The sequence below is a fragment of the Ranitomeya variabilis genome, chromosome 1, assembly GCF_051348905.1.
Source record: "Ranitomeya variabilis isolate aRanVar5 chromosome 1, aRanVar5.hap1, whole genome shotgun sequence".
Taxonomy (NCBI): domain Eukaryota; kingdom Metazoa; phylum Chordata; class Amphibia; order Anura; family Dendrobatidae; genus Ranitomeya; species Ranitomeya variabilis.
Window position 1 is genome coordinate 72,152,856 of NC_135232.1, and position 19,900 is coordinate 72,172,755.

Consider the following 19,900-nt stretch of genomic DNA (forward strand, 5'->3'; position numbering starts at 1 on the left):
CCTTGTAGCTGTTCGACAGCTTTTCAAACAGGTAATCCCTGCATGTGTTGCGACTGTCGAACAGCCGTGAGGCATGCAGGTGCACTGACTTGAACACCGTTTTCGAGCACACCGAAGACCCTTCAATTATACCAAAATACTTGAACAGAAAATATTGTGGAAGGATAAACATCACCAAATAGACAGTGCTGACCCAGACTTCCAAAAACGAGCATCGTTGACTTTTGTTTTTGCACAACCACCTAGATGGGGTGCCCTGTTGTTCTATCTACCGCACCTTGAGGTTCTCCGGTTTGAGCTTTCTTCTGCACTCTGTATGGCCTGAAAGGAGTGTGATGTTTTTACGGCTGTTTTTTTCAGTATTTTTGTTCTTATTGAGCTTACTTATTAAGTGTTTGTCCAGTATTAGAATAGCGTGTGCTGTCTGGGATGAACAGCGCCACACCTGTCCTCAAGTTGTACGCAGTATTGCGGCTTAGTTCCATGCTGTGCAATGACGTTGAGCTGCAGTGCTTGACAGAACCCGTAGACAACTGGGTTGTACAAAACCACCATATTTTACCAATCCTTTACAGCCTTGTTGAAACTAGTTCTATAGAAACCCCTCACATATCTGTAGGAAGGGGTTAGCGTGGCGTACATCACAAGAGGGTGTTTCTTCACTTTTTCTTTTTTATATAGATCTCCCTCTTGGGCATAATTACGAACAAGATGGATATCGAACACATGTAAGATACAGATGCCAGAATGGACGTCCTGCTGACTCCGTGATCAGCCGAGGATCTACGTCCCAGCATCTGCTTTGTGTCAGGAGAGGAGTTTTGTCCATTGTGGAGAAGGTGAAAAGGTTCTCGTGTACATGGCTCTAGCCCGAATAGGTGAAATATACGGTAACTGTTTGCATTGTTTTATATAGTCAGGAGCATAAATCATGGAAAAAACAAAGTATGAGAAGCTTAAAAAACATAAAAGAAATTAATATTTCCGGTTTTCTTATCCACGGTGCTTGAAATATTAAATTGGCGATTGTGCCAATTGTGTACTACATAGCGGTGAAACGCGTGGAGGAGGAGCTGAATCTGCATTCCATGTTTTCTCCTAAGGCTGAACCTGATGATATGCTAATTGGCTAAATGAGCATTCATTGGATTGCTTGTTCCCCATAATTGGCTGAAATTCTGTATATAAATTCATCGTTGTAAACAGGACATCCGCTTGAGTTAACCGGGGGACACGCTGCTAACAGTAATATGCAAAAAGCCGCTTCAGAGACAAGGGCAGGAAATCTAATGCCACTTAGTGGAAGTAGCAGTCCCGAAACTCAATATCGATATTTTTATAGGGACTTTCTAAGTGATTTGGGATAAGAAGCCAAACCAGGAACTCTATTTGCAGACACATGTTTCTGGTCGTTTGCCCATCATCGGTGCAAAGCACGAGAACTGGTTTGGCTGGGTGAGAGGCCTCTGACAGGGAGTCTTAAGGGATTACGTTTCTCTTTGTGGAGAGCAGCAGTAGACATAGGAAGCCTTTTATAGGCCATGCACTTTTTTCTTGGCTATAGATGGTGTTAGGTTTTGGTTTGGGTTTTCACTTGCTTTATTGGCCTTTATATTCTATATTGTCCTACCTGTCCATTCCTCCTTTTCGTTACCCATTATAGAGTATTTTTATTTCATTAATTTAGCATTAAATGGGTATTCCCATCTCCAAGACCCTCTCCCCCTCTCCCAGTGGTGAGGAACCTCAGGCTCCAGGGCCATTTACGGCCCTCTGACCTTTTATCAGGCCCCCTAGCAGATTCTCGGGGACCACATTCTTGGGTAGAGAGCTGTATTTTGATTGCAACCAGCTCATTAACTTCTTCTTGCTCTGTTAGCACACACATAGTGTTCACTACTGAACACTGAAGGGCATGCAATGAAAGATTACGTCCTGACATCAGTGCCAGAGTCAGGATGTAGTATGTGGGCAGAGTCTGTATGGCCCCCGAAGGACGGTATAAATATCCAAATGGCCCTTGGCAGAAAAAAAGGATTCCCCACCCCTGCCCTATCCCAATATGTAGTAGTGTGTAATAATATTCGCAAATACCTCCAATAAGAAATGAAGTATAGTTTTTCTGATTCACCGTCTTTCCTCACGTGCAGGCATTGCTGGACCTTAAGTATCCATGGTGACGACCACTGATGATATAGTGACAGCTAGTGGTCGTAACCATTGACACCGAAGGTCCTGCAATGCCTGCTCATGAAGAAAGCGACCTAGGGAATCCGAAAAAATATGCTACATTCCTAATTGGAGGTATTTGCTAATATTATGTCACCTACTACATAATGGGGTAGGATCTCGGAGATGGAAATACCCCTGTAAGCTTCGGCCGGCTCTGAGAACAGCAGATTAGTGTGTGCCACTAGTCTGATCCCCACCTATCAAATATAGAATGGGTTATCAATTTCAAAGTTGTGGAGATTAGCCTTTAATTATATCTTAGACTTGATGTGACTGGTGTACTTGCTTTTAAAATCATGTCATCATGGCTGCCTAACCCCTTTTTTTTTTTTAAACGGTACACTTGCTGTTATTAAGGTGAACTGAGCTCATAAAATGCTTAATTACTTTTTAAAAATTTAAGAACCGTTCTGACAAGGCTTTCAAAGAAAGTGCCCCAGCCTCATCAGGTCTAAGAGATCTATTTAAAGGGAACCTGTCACCACGTTTTTGGAAGATGGGATAAAAATAGCGTTAAATAGGGGCAGAGGTGGGCGTTACATTAGTGTGTGTGTTATGCGTTTATTACCCACCTAAGTTGCCGAAATAACTTTGCAAAGTCTCCGTTTTCGCCTGTCAATCAGGCTGGTCAGGTCGCATGGGCGTTGTCTTCCCCCAGATTTGGCGTAGTTTTCCGTTGGTGGCGTAGTGGTGTGCGCATGCCCAAAGTCCGGAATCCTCTTCCAGGGGATTTAAAATAGCGCGGTGTTCGTTATTGCATTGGTGATCGGTGGGCGCGGCCATCTTCCTTTGGCCGCGCGTGCGCAGAAGCGGCGCTCTGCTGGCCGCGGCTTCAGGAAAATGGCCGCCGCGATATCCATCTGCGCACGCGCGGCATCCCGCGGCCATTTTCCTGAAGCCGCGGCCAGCAGAGCGCCGCTTCTGCGCACGCGCGGCCAAAGGAAGATGGCCGCGCCCACCGACCACCAATGCAATAACGAACACCGCGCTATTTTAAATCCCCTGGAAGAGGATTCCGGACTTTGGGCATGCGCACACCACTACGCCACCAACGGAAAACTACGCCAAATCTGGGGGAAGACACCACGCCCATGTGACCTGACCAGCCTGATTGACAGGCGAAAACGGAGACTTTGCAAAGGTATTTCGGCAACTTAGGTGGGTAATAAACGCATAACACACACACTAATGTAATGCCCACCTCTGCCCCTATTTAACGCTATTTTTATCCCATCTTCCAAAAACGTGGTGACAGGTTCCCTTTAATAGTGTATGTAGTTTGTATTGTAAAATCCGATGACAGGTCTGCTCTAAGTGCTGGATTTGGGGAGGTTTTTGCAGTCTAAACTTCTCCACCTCTCTATGGGAGGTCCACGGAAATTCAGATAATAGACTGCAAAAACTGACCGTTATTTTTTTTTTCCTCATCTACTAACGCAGTTGTCCTTCATTTAATTTGGTATCTACTATGTAAAAAAAAAAAAAAAATTAATTATGGTAAATTAAAAAATATTGCAAAAAATGATCCTCTGGTCCTGTCACGGCCATCTGGGGGTGAATAAAGGAGGCCCCCAAGCCTTAGTGATGTCATTATTTAAGACTGGCCTTTTCTAAACAGCCATTAATTCCGATGTGCGCACGTGTAAATGGCAACCTTTAAGTTATATAATGAGACATAAACAGATTTGGTTACACATATTAATCACGCTGACATATTCAGCATTACTATTTATTTTTATATTTACGCATTAACAGGAAACAACTAATGATTAATTTTAGCTAAAAGGTTCCCAGAATGGAAATCCTGAGTATTTCTGCTATAAATCAGCCTCGTATGCGCAATATTCCTTTTTGGCATTTTATAAATTTAACAAAAAAAATGAGCAAAAATTATATTTTAATAGTACAAAATAAAATAATAAATCCGATTTATTTATTACAATAGTTTTTTCACTTAATCAGGTTCACATGAAATTAATCCTGTCGAACAGCCGACCTTAGGAGGAACTGTCTATGGTTTCAAAAAAAGCGCAGATGTGTTCCTTGCTCTGACTTGGTCCTCTCCAGAAGGAGAACATTTACTCCTTAAACCCCCCCTTGTCAGAGAACTCTCGCCCAGCCAAAGTAGATCTCCAGCTTTGCACTGATGATGGGCAAATACCCAGAAACAAGTGTCTGATTTGTGTTCTTATCCGAAGTCCTTTGATAAGGCCTTTTTTTTTTTTTAAAGGGTCATTGTTGCTTTTTATCATTGTTACTACTTTTTTATTTTTTTTTCGACAATTTTTTTTTTTTTTACTATTTTATCACTAGAGGTTGCAGAAGTGGTGTGGGGGTGTTAGAGATGTTTTTGTGCTGGCATTAGTGAGTGCAAATTATAGAAATCAAACATAGGCCAAGATGGGGGGCAAATCTGCAGCTACAATAGGTCAGGGACAACATCGGATAATTGTACAAAGTACATTTGTACGTATTTCCAGGAGACTTCTGCAACTTTGCGTGATAAAGCTTTTCAGGACTTTCCTAATGTATTTAATAATCTTTTACCATGAGATGCGCGGTAATTTTAAAAATAATTTGTCGGCAGGATTTTACCGCCCCCCCCAAACTATTTATATGCGCATGTAATTCTTTAAAACAGAAGTCCATGGTCTGTCCATTCATGTATTAGGAGAAATCGTCGTTTGAATGGACATTGAAATGAGGCTGATGGAAGATCTGAAGCCTCTGTCGCTTATTTGACAGGAACTACGATGTGACTTCCGACAAAGGAGCTGTCAGTCAAACTGGAGGGCGGCGCTGGATGGGGTATAGAGCTGGAGTGACAGAGGCTTCAGATCTATCCTAGCTCTTCAGCCTCTTTTACATATCCATTTAAACGCTGATTTCTCTGTAGCTGAGGAACGGACTGGCCATGGATAGGTGTTGCCGGACTTGTCTTTTTGAAGAGCTGCTTGCACATATAGATAGTTTTGGAGGTGATGGATTCCCTTTAAGACATTTTAATACTGACCATGGTCACATTAGTCAAACAACATGGCGGCACAAGCAACACTAGCTTTTTAATCAGCTCAGTGCCACATAGAAAATAAAAGCAATATATACTGCCCTCCTGCAGCGGCGCTGTTCAAGGCACATGATGTGACATTGGCTACAGCAGTCACGTAACACAACCATCAGGAGCCATTGATCGGCTGCAGATCACCAATATTTTGTCCAAGCGGACCACTGACCGACAACTGCCTCATGTATGTCCAGTTTAAAGGGGTTGTTCACTGCTATCTTTTCTTTTACTTTGAGCCTAAAAAATAAGAGGCAGGGAGTTGGTAACCAAGGCAGCTACCTCTCTGTTGCACCAAGCGGTGTCTCAAAGCAGTTACCGAACGCTCCTTCCGGCGATTTAGCTGCTTCATATCAACAGAGCAGCTCCTCTATAGGGTTTATCTGTCAACAGGGTGGCACTGCTGACGTCATGCTGATTGACAGTCTGCTCTCCGCAGTTTGACAGCAGACTCTTCACTGCCTATCAGCATGTCTTCCACTGCCTAGCCCCATTAAACAGAGCAGAGCGGGCAGAGAAGCTGCTGCTTTCTTGACGTGACATCAGCGGAAGCCGATGGGGACCACTCTGCCGGCAAGGATCGGAGCCAGGTAGAACAGGCAGGTAGTTAGGAATTACTAGACTGTTCTTAGGCTTGTAGTTTAAAAAAAAAAAAAAGGGGTGTAATCCTGGATAACCTTCCTAACAATGATGTTGACTTCTCCAAATGCAGAGATGAATAATTCACAGTAAGGTGCTCATGCTATTAATAGGGGTGTTGTACATCTGGTGTGCTGCCAGTGTAGAACTTGCGTTGGGGCGAATAGATTCACAGGACCCGTGAAGCACATGTGATGTCTCGTCAAGCCTGCTAAAGAAATGAAGACCCACCAATTATAGGAGGTAGGAGGTGGTCCTTCCAGTGGCTACAGAATATTGACATACATGGTCCGGCAAATCGATTCACAGGACCCAATCCATCAGTCACGTCAATAACTTGTGGCCACTGGACAGGAACCCTGAGAATGGCCTCCTACCTCTTTGGCATCCACGGCTTTGCTTCTGATTAGCCGGAGTCTTGCAGTGTGATCGTTGTGGTGTGAAGCACGTGATGTCTCGTCAAGCCTGCTAAAGAAATGAAGACCCTCCAATGATGGGAGGTAGGAGGTAGTCCTTCTAGTGGCCATAGAATGTTGTCATACATGGCCCATGGTCCTGCAAATCGATTCGCACCAACTGTAGATAAAAGTAATTCCAAAATTCCCACAGATTTTGAATATTTCAGCTTTTTCTGAGGAGCGTTACTTTCCAGTCTTCATGTTGGCTGATCTCCACGTACACAGTGATGTTTATTCTCGTTTTCAGCGATTCATCCCCCGATGGACCGTGAATCAGGTGTTGCCTTCGTTTTATTGTCTGGACAGTGTCCAAATGATTGCATCCCAGCTCACACTGAGTATGTGGTCCCGAGGTAGCGGGTGTTATGGGATGAGTAAGGTGCTTTGTACTTCTCTTCGGGACTTCAAGGGGGTTCTTGGCATTCTTAAACCTTTACCTGCTTAGTCATAATATAAGGCGACATCGCTCCGTTATTGTGGCTTTTACTTTGTATGCTTTTTCTAGTTCTCTGAATGTATCCATGCAATCAGTTGGTGTTGTAATCCACATAGCCATGGCTATATCCAGGGCCGTGTAGGAATCGCTGACCTCTGGATCCTAATTACATGCTAAAATGGATTGTCAGGTTCAGAAAATTAATTTCCAAGAAATATGAAGGGAGGTCCCTGTTCAGGACCTTTTCTGGTACAGCGGCTTGAAGGAGAATCTGACGCATTCATGTTTTCAATGGACAAACTATTTCTCATCGGGCACTTAGTAATTCTTCGTTTGCCCTGTGGAGGCGCTGCAGAGAATTTGAACACTTACTAATTACAGAAAAGCGTTGGGACAATCTGTGATCAAGTTCTCTTAAGGAGACCCTACTAAAAATATGTATTCTTCAAACCACAACAACCCATTTGATCTCTAACGATTATCAGTGTCTTTTTATTGCAACTTTAAACCCTTTGACAGCACCATAAAGAGTGACCGCATCATGATAATTAATGGTCCCTCCTTTCCTCGGATCACTAAATGACACAGATCAGAATATATTAACACGCAGGACTATACCAGTACATTATTGCTTTATTACATTATTAGATCCCTTTAAATATTTTTTTTAACATCTCTATTTTAAAGTTTGTAAAAAAAAATAAAGCAAACCTGATCTTGTACAAAATATATTGCATTAAAACAAAAATCTAAAATTAATAGGTATTCACGCTGCCATAAAAATCAAACACGTTAAAGGGAATCTGTCAATAGGATCAACCCTCCTAATCCGTGTATACGGGCATGTAGGTCATAGCATGCTGAATCAAATGATACCTTGATACCTGCGACCTGATGTCTTATTAATGAGAAATTCATGTTTTTCTTAATATGTAAATGAGCTGTTAAGATCTATAGGCCGGACATAGATCTCCCATGAGAATCTGCCTCCAGAGATCATTTTAAATGAAAGTGAGTTACCGGTGTGAGACATGTAGCTCAAGAGAGCAGACTGTCCGTCATTACATGTCTCACACTGGTAATGCCCCTTTTATTTATAAACTCTGGAGACAGATTCTCAGGGAGAGCCATGTCCGGCCCATAGATCTTAACAGCTAATTTACATATTAAGAAAAAATGTGTTTTTTTCTGGAATGTGACATCAGAATGCACGCATCAAGGTGTCATTTTATTCTGTTTCCCATGACCTACATGCCCATATAGACGGCTTAGAAGGTCTGATCCTACTGACGGATTCCCTTTAAGGCTACTGACATGCAGTGAGGAAATGAAGAAAAATCTAACTAGTCTTTAAAGGATTTGTCCAACACTTGCAATCCTCTGCTTAAAGAGAAGCTATTATTAGAAAATGACTTACTGACTAAATCCAATGTGTTTTAACCCCTTAAAAAGTTAGCGACATTTAGGTGGTAAAAAATCAACTTTTTCATTCCCATCATGCCACTTTGTATTCATTCCTGAAAGTCACCTGAAGGGTTAATAAACTACCTGACTGCAGTTTTCAGTATGTCAGGAGGTGTTGTTTTTATAATGGTATTACTTTTGGGGTTTTTCAAATATATAGGACCCCCAGAGTCACTTCAAACCCGGATAGGCCCCTAAAAAAATAATTTTGTAAATTTCCTTGAAAAAAAAAAAAAAAAATTACTGCTACATTTGTAAACCTCCTAAAATGCTTCCAAAATAAAATAACATTTTACAAATGGTGCCGATGTCAAGCAGACATGTGGGAAATGTTATTTATTACTGCTTTGCTTTGGTATGCCCATCTGAATTAAAGAGATAATCATTCAAAGTTTGAAAATTGCTATTTTTTTTTTTTTTACAATTTTGTCAAATGTCTGATATTTTTTGTAAATGAACACAAAACATATCGACCTAAATTTACCGTTATCATAAAGTATAATGTGTCACGAAAAAACGATCTCGGAATAACTGGAATTTGTCAAAGCGTTCCAGAGTTATTACCACATAAAGTGACACTGGTCTGATTTTTAAAATATTTTTAAGATTTGTCTCTGTCACTAAGGGGTTAAATTATTTATTTATTGTTGGCGTATAACAATCTGGTTTAAAAATGGAAATCTTTCAGTTTTTCCTCTGACCACTGTACTTTTTCTTAGACTCTAACTTCCGGAGATCCACATGTATATTATTCACATTGGTCAGATCTTGACCCCGTCTTTTGTATTGACGTGTCTAATGAGCGTGTGCAAAGGTCATTGTGACGGGAGAGAGCAGAGTGATCGCCTATTGTGATTGGTGGATCCTATGTTGGTGTATAGAGGTGTTACCTGCCGCTGTAATCCTGCCTCTAATGATTAGAATCCTTGCTGAAAGCTCTTCCTGAAAGGCCAGGAGGTAGGAGTCTAAAAATCCCCAATGTCCAGTGTGAAAATTGCAAGATTACTTATTGTATTTATTAATACAGGTTGTGATATGAAAATAGTCTTTTTTTTTTTTTTCAAAATACTTATACCACCGATTTAAACATTAAAAAAATAAAAATAAATAGGTCCGTATCTGTTTGCTTCTTTTTAATTTGACAGACGAGTTAATTTTTCTCTCTCTTTATTCTATCACTTACACGCGTAATGCTGTGTCTACTACTCTCCTCGATATCAACATCCAGCAGGAGGCGCCGCAGCTGCTGATTGTCTGCAGCCTTCACTTTGTGTCCGAGTGCGCTCCTTCCGAACAGAATGTGACAGGTGCAGCCTATCAGATCTGCTCGGATCTAAAGGTCTCATCTAAGGGTTTCAAAAACATAAATATAATATAAACTTTTTGTAAAAGAGTCAATGAGTAAAGAAATGTCCATCAGGTTGCTTTACTTCCCAGTGCCCTGTCTATCCATCCTGTAAGCTCCATAATTTGTTTCCTCCTTGGTGCTGCAATATCAGTGTTTAAGTGTATAATGTGTGTGTTGTATTTAATGTGTTGTATTTAATGTGTGTTCGTGTTCAGTGTGCGTGTGTTGTATTTAGTGTGTGCTGTATTTAATGTGTGTATACATACTGTACATATAGAAGTATATTTATTACAATACAATATTTATTGAGATAATTGCTTTTCTTTACACAGGAGCAGCCAACATCCGAAAATACTGGAGTCGTTATTACCAGGGATCTCAAGGAGTCGTGTTTGTCCTTGATAGTGCCTCGTCTGAAGAAGACTTAGAAACTGCCAGGAATGAGCTCCATTCCGCCCTGCAGCATCCACAACTATGCACTTTACCTTTTTTAATACTGGCCAATCACCAAGACAAGCCAGCGGCCCGGTCCGTACAAGAGGTAGGTGATGTCCTCTGCCTTCTGGAATATCCATTAGCACTTGGTGCGGTAAGAAGGAAGGTGACCTAGTGTCAGTGTCTTGTGTGTAGGACATTTAGGGGCGATCATAAGGTGTGTCGCCTGAAAGAGGAGGCGAAACTGGGACGTTTCCCTTATTTCCAGTTCCCATTACTCCATTGGAGTCATCGACTTACTCGCCATGAAGACTATATACAAGCCGATCGGCGCATTTACTCGTCTGTGACACAGGCTGGCGGAACAATGGTGGAGACAGATCAATCGCCAACATGATTGTTCGGTCCCTGTGCAGTGTCAAGTTATCAGCGGCACATGTTCTGAATACAATTTATTGATACGCTGCGTAAAAATCATTGTACCAGAGGAACAAGTCTTGTTGGTCTGTTTAGTTGGGCCAATAATCCAGAACAAGCGTTTCTGCTGACAGCCATTTGTCGATTATTGCTTCGTCTAAATAACCAAAAGTTATTTTGTATTTGGTTTTTCCTGAAAGGCCAAGGGTCATACATACAGAATACTCGTCTTATTGAAGGGTTGTCCAAGCTTGGGATGAAAGTCTCTGGTCATTCTATGTGACTCCTGACTTGTGTGAGCAGTGTGCACACTGCCGGGATTCCCCCGATATCGCCGCTGCAAGCAGCTGCTGGTGCCTTGCCTGCTGGTATACAATTTGCATATTGTCAGTCACATACTGACTAGACGTGCTCGCCCTCTCTGTGCACTTCTGTTAAGAGAAGACGAGCACGTCTAGTTGGTATGTGACTGCCTACTTGCATTGGCATTACCAGGGAATCCTGACAGCGCACATTCTGGTAAATAAAGTCTCCAGTCTCCAATCTTCATTGCTTCCTTAATTTCCAGTTTGCAGCCGGATTCAAGTTCCCAATTTTTCTCTCCCAGTAATATAGGCTGGTTGTGAGGTCTGTGTATACCTCATTTGCTGCTGTCTTAAGTAGCTCAGCACAGCTCACTTTGTGCTTTCTTATAAGCGTTTTTTTTTCTGCCCTCCCTGAGACTGTTCATGCTTTATCCCCCTCCCACGTTGTGTAAGTGTCGTAAAAACACCACTCCCTTCCTGCTGTTATCTGTAACACTGAGAGAACAGGAGAAGAACTGAGAAAGTCGTCAATCTGAACAGAAGCACTGCCGGACTTGAAACATTTTTACGGAGCGCTCTGCTTGATAAAGGACAGGATGTGGATGAAGTGGCACGGGCCTCTGTTATACAGCGTACATGTCTCTGCCCTGGTTCTGTATTTTAGGTAACAGACAGAACGATGTAATCTGATCATGTCATTTTATTCCGCTAATATCCATCAGTTTGGAGACCGAGAAATCTAGTTTCCCCCTGCAACGCTGTCACCCAATAAATCCTTGCTATAAATCAGAGTAGTCTTTCAAGCATTGTTAAAGACGACATTTGGCAGCAGTGTGCGGTGCTATTTATACTTGTATCATGCGGTATATAGGGTAGCATACATTCCTATTGTATGAATGGTGGGACAACTCCCTTTTGTGGGTTTAGTTGTATCAAGAGAAATCGCATTGAGTTTTTTGCTTTTAGGCTATGTGCACAAGTTCAGGATTTCTTGCAGAAGTTTCCTGACAAAAACCAGACATTTCTGCCAGAAATCCACATGCTTTTTTTTTCGCTTTTTTTACGCGGTTTTTACACTTTTTTTGCGTTTTTTCCCAATGCATTAAATAGCAGGAAAAACGCGAAAAATCCGCAAAATTAATGAACATGCTGCTTTTTTTATCGCGGAAAAAAAACGCATCATGTGCACAAAAATTGCAGAATGCATTCTAAATGATAGGATGCATATGTATGCGTTTTTTATGTGTTATCCTGAAAAAAAAACACGAAAAATCCTGAATGTGTGCACATGTCCTTAAGGTTAAAATTTAATTCTATTACCAATTCCAGGTTTTTTTCTTTTCATTTTTTTTATGTAATCTGTTGTAAAGTTGAAATCCTAATAATAGGGAGAATTTTAGCATCTGATACCCTGGGTTGTGCCCTCTTGAAAAATGACAGCCAGTTATGGCTGCCATGATGGCGCTTTTAGTGTTGTCGCTCCGTCATCCACTGGTAGCCTATAAATCTGCATGATGGCATATGACTGTGTGAACTAGGTCTAAGGACAGCATCAGGATTATTGTCAGTTTTGAACTAATGTAGTCTAGAAGCATTCCAATCATCGTATCATATAGCTCTGCGTACTGACAATTGCTCATTTTGCTTTTCTATCCTGTTAAATCTTCTTCTCTTCTCCATTAGGTCTATGACATGATGTGATTAAAAACAGACTAGCTGAATCCTAAGCCACATGAAGAAACAGGAAGTCTTTTTCCCTGTACGAGTCATCATTGGAACTAAAATTCTATATCCCTGCAGAGTCACTGGCAGCCCAGCTCTACTTCCTCTTCAACTCCTAACCCACCTGCTCTACTCTCCCACACCACCTTTCCAGGGACTTGGCAGTGAAGTAGAATTGTAGTTCTAATGATGACTCATACAGGCGAAAGAATTCCCATTTCTTCATAGAGCTTAGAAGGATTTGTGAGGGAATCGGTATCAAAAACCACTTCAAATACTCTTCGAATGCTGATCTAGAAGCAGAGCTGGTTTAGTAGTAGTATGTGCGCTTGTTAAGTAATTAATGCAGAAATTTTTGCACCATTTCTGCATTTATTGGCTGGAAAACGCTGTTTAAAATAGGCTTTTTTTTTTTTTTTTTTACATGCTTTTTTTGGTGCTGATTTTTCCCCCACTCCATATGATGGAAATCTGAAGCAAAAAACGCTGAAAGAATTGACAAAGCTGCAAGCCAAAAAAGCAACCCGTGCATTGCACTTCAGGATTCTCATTCACTTGACTAAATCTGCTCAGAAAGAAAACTGCAACAAGTCTGCAACGTGCGCACAGGCCCCTAGTGTTGGTTTTTTTTCTTTCCCCAAATTCTTCATCACTTTCGATTTTCACTTTTTAGCGACAGTAAATAAAGTCCGTTCTGAGGATCCGTGCAGTAGGAAGCACTCGCGGTGAACTTTTTGCCATCTTTGATTCTCTTTTTCTATTCATCCTTTTTAAAAGACGCAATCCATTTTCTTTTTTTTTTTTCCTCTCCCCTTGGGTCTTGCAAAGGTTAGCTTTGTAGAGCAGTGAGAATGTCAACTCGTGCGTACGAGCCAGGCGCGATAAAGGTAATGTTGAGGGCAGTCTCTGTCTATTATATCTTCCGAAAACGAGTCTGTGTGGTCTTCTAGGGGAACAAATGGCACGTCAGTCTGCACAATGAATAGTGGTATCGGAGAAGCCCTGCGCCCTAAATTATGGCCGGAATTGACGGTCACACATTCTGTCTGCATTCACCTCCACACATGCGGAGCACATGCCTGCTGGACTTCTGCAGCTTGTTGGTGTTGTCGTGCGGAGTCTTTTTTTTTTTTTTTACATGTTCTTTTATGTTTTTATTTCCACTCTGGTCTATTATTACCATGCCACATGCAGGCTTATCAAGGATGACATTTCTGGCCAAGGAGTAAATACCAGCATCTAAATGTTTGCACATGATGCAATGGGGGACGGTAATGTCTGTCCACCTTTGGGTCAAACTTTTTGCATATCTGTTTTCCAAAAGGCAACATTCAATTAGTCTCGGGTAAAAATGTCAGGATCGGTATATTACATGTAGTAGAACCACTTGGCACCATTCATGGTGATGATTCTGGTACTCTGCAGTACTAAGAGCTCGTACAGACGGAGGTATGAAGTCAGTACTGACAAATCTACTGTAATCTTCCATAGTGCCTCTTAATATTAGCAAAAAAACTAACTTGAAGTTGCCTAAAACAGGTTAGGAGTTTGCGGAGATCTTAGGCTGTGGTAGAAAGGAACCTGTCACCTTGCACATGGAGTCCGATCTGTGGATCGTATGTGAAGGAGAAACTGAGCAAAATTATATATAGGTTTGTTGGAAAAGATTTGGGCTCGTATGGGTGACGTTTTCCCTTGCGGAGAGTGACATGCCGAGGTGAGGAGACTTTTAAGCCACAATGCTTCTCTGGGAAATGTGCAAATTGTCTCTTCGGAGAGCAAGAGGACTAGAACTCTAGTGCCACCTATAGGAAGTAGCAATCCTAAAAAGTCAATATCGACTCTCTAACGAGCCTTAGGATAAAAGTCAAAAAGCAAAATCTCTGTTTGCAGATGCTGTGTTTTGGGGTACTGCCCCTCGTCAGTGCAGAGTGTGAGATCTGGTTTGCCTGGGTGAGAGGCGTCAAACCAGGATTGGAAAAGATTTGCTATATAACTTGTTTCTTTATTAGTGGTGAGTGAATGTGCTCAGATAAGGTGTTATTGCTCGGGTGCAACCGAGTGTCTTCGGCGTGCTCGAATAATATGTTGGAGTCCCTGCGGCTGCATGTTTTGCGGCTGTTTGACTGCCACAACACATGTAGGGATTGCCTAACAAACAGGCAATGCCTGCATGTGCTTCAGCTGTCGAACAGCCGCGAAACCTGCAGCCACACATGAGCATGCTGGGGTAACACCTTATCCGAGCACGTTCGCTCATCGCCATTTTTTATTAATTTAGTTTGTATGTAAGAGTCCGGTGGACGGTTCTACTAGTGATTGACTATCTACATGCAGTGTCATACAGGGAAGCCTGTCAATCACTGAATAGGACCGCCACCGGACTCGCATGCATACAGACGCTAGGGATTTCAATGAATAAAATGCAAGGTTTACTGAAAATCTTCCCACAAAAAGTATCAGTCTGGTCAACTCCTCCTGGTCCATAACCCCCCTACCTGAAGATTAGGTACCATTTTCAGTGTCGCAAACATCTTCAACTTTTTTGGGATTAGAAAGGAATTTACTTTTTGTCCAACATCATTAATAATACCTTCCAGGTACAATCCAAACAATGATTATAGTATTTCTTACGTGTTTCAGACAAAAGCGTGGTCAATTTTCAATGTGACAGGTTCACTTTAAGTAAAGCAATGGATTAATGCTTTGATCATTAGTAATGATGAGCGAATATACTCGTTACTCGAGATTTCCTGAGCACGCTCGGGTGACCTCCGAGTATTTTTTAGTGCTCGGAGATTTAGTTTTCATTGCCGCAGCTGAATGATTTACAGCTGTTAGCCAGTATAAGTACATGTGGGGATTCCCTAGCAACCTGGCAACCCCCACATGTACTTATGCTGGCTAACCGATGTAAATCATTCAGCTGCGGCAAGAAAAACTAAATCTCCGAGCACTAAAAAATACTCGGAGGACCCCCGAGCGTGCTCAGGAAATCTCGAATAACGAGTATATTCGCTCATCACTAATCATTAGCCTTCAGTTCTTGTGCCTCGGTCCCAACATCACCCATTGACACGTTCTACAGATTCCAAAGCCTTGATGAATAGGACATTATTTTTTTCCACAGTAGGCTAGATATGGATAATTGAGAATCACTGATCTCAAGATTAGTAGGTTTCCTGAGGTTGGACCTCTAACAGAAATATTGGTCAACCGTGGTTGGAGAACCCTTGAAGAACAGGCTTTGTGAAAAATCTACCTGGCTAGCACTAATCCCATGTGGACCTGAAGCTCCTTTCTAACCACAAACACATCTGGGATTTTCTTTTGGGATGTTCTGAACTCTGTTTCCCGTTGAGTACTATTGGGTTCTAGATTTGATGATTTTCACTTTATCTGATAAACTATGCTAATTCTTTGCTTATATTTTTCTTCCATTCTCACTTTCCTTTGATCATTGATCCGAAAGACCCTACTCTCCAAAATGTTTCCTCTTTCTTTTGACATGGCTTATGTTTTGAAACCTTCCTTGAGGAACCACAAGCCGTTCCACTTGACTAACTTGTGATCTAATGAGCACTGAGACAGGGTTTTAGAGACCATTTTTGTTGCCGTTGAGGAAGGCTGGCTAGACAAGGTAGGACAGAGGCTAGGTCATTAAAGAATAGCGTGAAAGGCTCATTAGCCTACATTAGTTTTGCTAATTCACTTCACCTCGGGTCACCATGGGCCAAAGATTTGGGTGCCATTAAATCTCAAGCTCTGGAAATCCTAGTGTTGCGTGCATTCAGATAGCAGAATGTTGTAAATTCAACTGTTTGCAACTTTTTTTGTTGTTTTTTTTTTTTCATGGGGATGTAGAGTCAAACCGGGATTACATTGTTATTTAAGATATTACTAGATGTATTAACAACAGACTTTACTTAAGGATTATCTTTAAACAGACCGGAGTGAGGTTCTGAGAGAGGGAGATGCTTATTCTTTGTAATTGTTACCATGTTCCATTATTTACTTATGTTGCCCATGGTGCGACCAATCAGCGCCGTTCTCCTCGGGGCTTTTGTGCGACGGCGCTGTTTAGAGGAATAACATTTTCTTGTTTATGCAAAACATTCAGGACAATATTTATAGGATTAGTTCAAGTCATTGTAGGTGTTGAAATAACTACGCACGCTAAACCCAAAGCCGTGACCGTTTAGAGAGCCTCGGCTTCAGCACAGCCTCTTCTGCTCCATCAACATCTTGTGTAAATAGTTAATTTACTTTTTTTTTTTTTTTTGAGAACTATAAGCTGGAGCTATAATGCTGTTCAGAATAGTTTTCCAAAACCCACCGATGGCCCTCCTATATACCTATGGTGAGGGATCTTCGTAACTCTGGTAGGCACTGGTGGGCATACTCTACAAACTCTAGCTCCACCAACGCGGCCTCATTGATAAGGGTGTTACCATATAACACAGAAACGATAAAATATTTTTGACTGTAATAATTGCATCATTTCATCTGTTTATCGGGAATATCTTGAAACAACCCCCTCATAAATGATCCTTTATATAAATTACTAAAGAAATGAAGGAAACTTTCATATCACAGTACTACCCCAAGTGATTTTATCTTCACGGATCTCAATCAGTTTTATTAGGAAGCAGAAGAGATTGTGAATCAATTTCGCCTTTGGTACAAATGTAATGGGCAACAGCAAGTCAATCCCCGAAAGGGAAGAGTTGTGTAGTTGGTGGCCCCAGAACTGACTGATTCTTCTCTAGTATTGCGTTTTGCTAGTGTCCTTGATATGATCGGTAGCATGAGGTGCCCATTTATGTAGCACATGTTTCCAGCTGCTCCAGGATAGCACATCCATACATGCAGTTGTATGAAGGTTTGCTGATCCTCCCACCAGTTACAGGAGCATGGAGCAGATACTTAAACATGGGACATTAAGCGAGGAGAGCAGGACAGGGTTGGAGAAGGACATCAACCCAGCAGCAGGGACTGGTATTTCTTCCTTTGTGCTGGGAGGACTAAAGGAGCACTGCCAGAACCCTTCAAAATGACCACTGGGCTACAGGTCTGCCTTTTCTAGCCAAACTGTAAGAGACTGACTCCATGAGGGTCCAATGTTCTGAAGTGGGACCTGTGCTCACAGGCCAATGCAGCTTGATTGGTGTTCCTCAGAGAACACCTTGTGTGGCATGTAGACCATCGGTGCCCTGTTTTTACAGAGCAATCTCACATTGAGCACATGTGACTGATGTGAAAGAGTCTGGAGATGCCATCATGAATGTTATTTTGCTTGTAAATTCAACCAAAGTGACCAGTTTAGCAGTAGGTCAGTGATGGTCTTGGGGAAGCATATTCTTGTAGAGTTTCGCAAACCTCCACGTGATAGTTAATTTTCCTCTGACTGCTGTTCGATATCCGAAAGAAATCTTCATTGTCAGACCGTATTGTGGTTCACTGGGTTCTCAGTTTTTCCTCGTGCAGGACAATGCCTGGCCTGATGTGGCCAGAGTCTGTAGTCAGTTCCTGGATGACAAAAACATTGTTGACATTGTCCAGCCTTAATGTTCCCCATGTCTGGAACATTATGTATCAGTGCATACTCTGTCTAGTAGAGCCACAGCCTGTCCAGGATCTCACGGATATCTTGACCCCCCCCCCCAAGGACACCATCCACCATCTCATCACGAGCATACCCAGATGTTGTCGGGAGTGCCTACAAACTTACGGGGGCCATAATGAGTCACATTTTCAGTTGAGGTTATAAAAGTCACTAAAATTTCATGCACCTGTGATTACTAGGATTTTCAGGACTATCCAGTTGGGTGATGATTTTCGTTTTCCAGAGACCCTTGATACATTAGTTGGTTCTAAACGGAATTCACAATTTTTGCCAGTAAAGATTTTCAACTTGAAGCTTTTGTTCATCAAAATTCGATCTGTAATTTCAAAATTCCTTCATTTTTTTTTTTTTTAATCAGTATATTTATTTCCACTCATTTTATGCTAAAACGTTATCACAAAACTTTTTGGGGCATTTTTAACAGGCATAATCATGAAAACCACCCCATAAAATAACTGAAAAGCGTCCCATATAATGAACTTAATGCACAGAATTCTCAACATGACACTTCTGTGCACATGTTCTATCTCATGTCACGTATATTTAGTCGCTTCAGAGTTCGGAAACCCTGTAGTGACATGCTTGTTCTTCTAGCGGCTTCTGCTTGGAAACCACTCGCTCTTTGTGCTTGAAAGTATACAGCAAAAGAGGCCGGCGGTGGGGCTGCTTTGAGGATGACCACAGAGGCACTGCAGGAAAACAACCACCAGCATTTTCCTGAAGCAGATTTGCCTGGGAAAACTCGACGGGTGCGCCGGCGTCTAAAAGATGCCATGTGCTCATAACGTAATGGAGACCAGCGAGAGGTAAGGAACGTTGCACGATGTAGTTATCTCTTTACTCATAGGTCACTATAGATCTTTTGCTGAGTTGGTCAATAATTTTAGTCCAGAAGGTACGCTAGGGAATAGTGGACGTCTTGGGGATTGACTATTGATTACGTTTTGCATTCTCTTGAGTTGAGCCACCAGAATGTAGACAACTCTTTATTCCTGTTATTATAGTTGTTCTTAATGTGCCATCAAGTCATACTCCTGGGGATGTAATGAGTAATGTTTCCTCGGAATGTCTTTTTTTTTTTTTTTTTTTTTTTTTATTACTTATGACCAAATTTGTATATTGGTTTATTCGTGAAGTTACATGCACATGAACTTTCATATGTACTTGGCGAGTTTAACACCCCCCCCAACAACAAAAAAAAAAGACCGTATGCGGTTTTATCACACCACCCAAACTACATTGACCGATCTGCTCTGTAAGGTAAATTATGGTAATAAGTTGACAGACCCCGTAATGAGTAAGTCATCTGGTCTCGGAAGGGAAACAAGATTATGGACATGAGTCTTCAAAACAATTTTGCCAGTTTTACACTATTGTACCCCTCCAACCCTCTTGGCAATGTATGGTAGCCCCATCACAGTATGATTCACCAATTGGGATCCCCATATAGTCCTCCATACAGTAGAATGCGCCCGGCATTGCCTTCCATACAGTGTAATGGCCCCACATATCCCATGATACAATATAATGGGTCACCATTGCCTCCCTTGCAGTATAATGGACATACCTAGCCCTCTATACTGTATCATGTACCCATATATTCCTCCATACAGTATAATGGGCCCTGCTATACCTTCAATACAGTATAATGGGCCTAAATAGTCCTTATCGTATAAGAGGCCCTGCCTTGTCTTCTGTACAGTATAATGGGCCCTGCATTGCCTTCCGAACTGTAAAAGAGCACCCATTGCTTTCCA

General features: G+C 41.8%; 1 protein-coding gene across 2 annotated transcripts in view; it reads left to right on the top strand.

The window, feature by feature from the left end:
* ARL15 (ARF like GTPase 15) overlaps positions 1-19,900 on the top strand; it is a 261,182-nt gene that overhangs the window by 120,449 nt on the left and 120,833 nt on the right. For both annotated transcript variants that reach the window (XM_077285177.1, XM_077285169.1), the window contains one exon: positions 9,971-10,179. In XM_077285177.1, the coding sequence (XP_077141292.1) occupies positions 9,971-10,179 (209 nt within the window). The remainder of the gene's footprint in view (positions 1-9,970; positions 10,180-19,900) is intronic.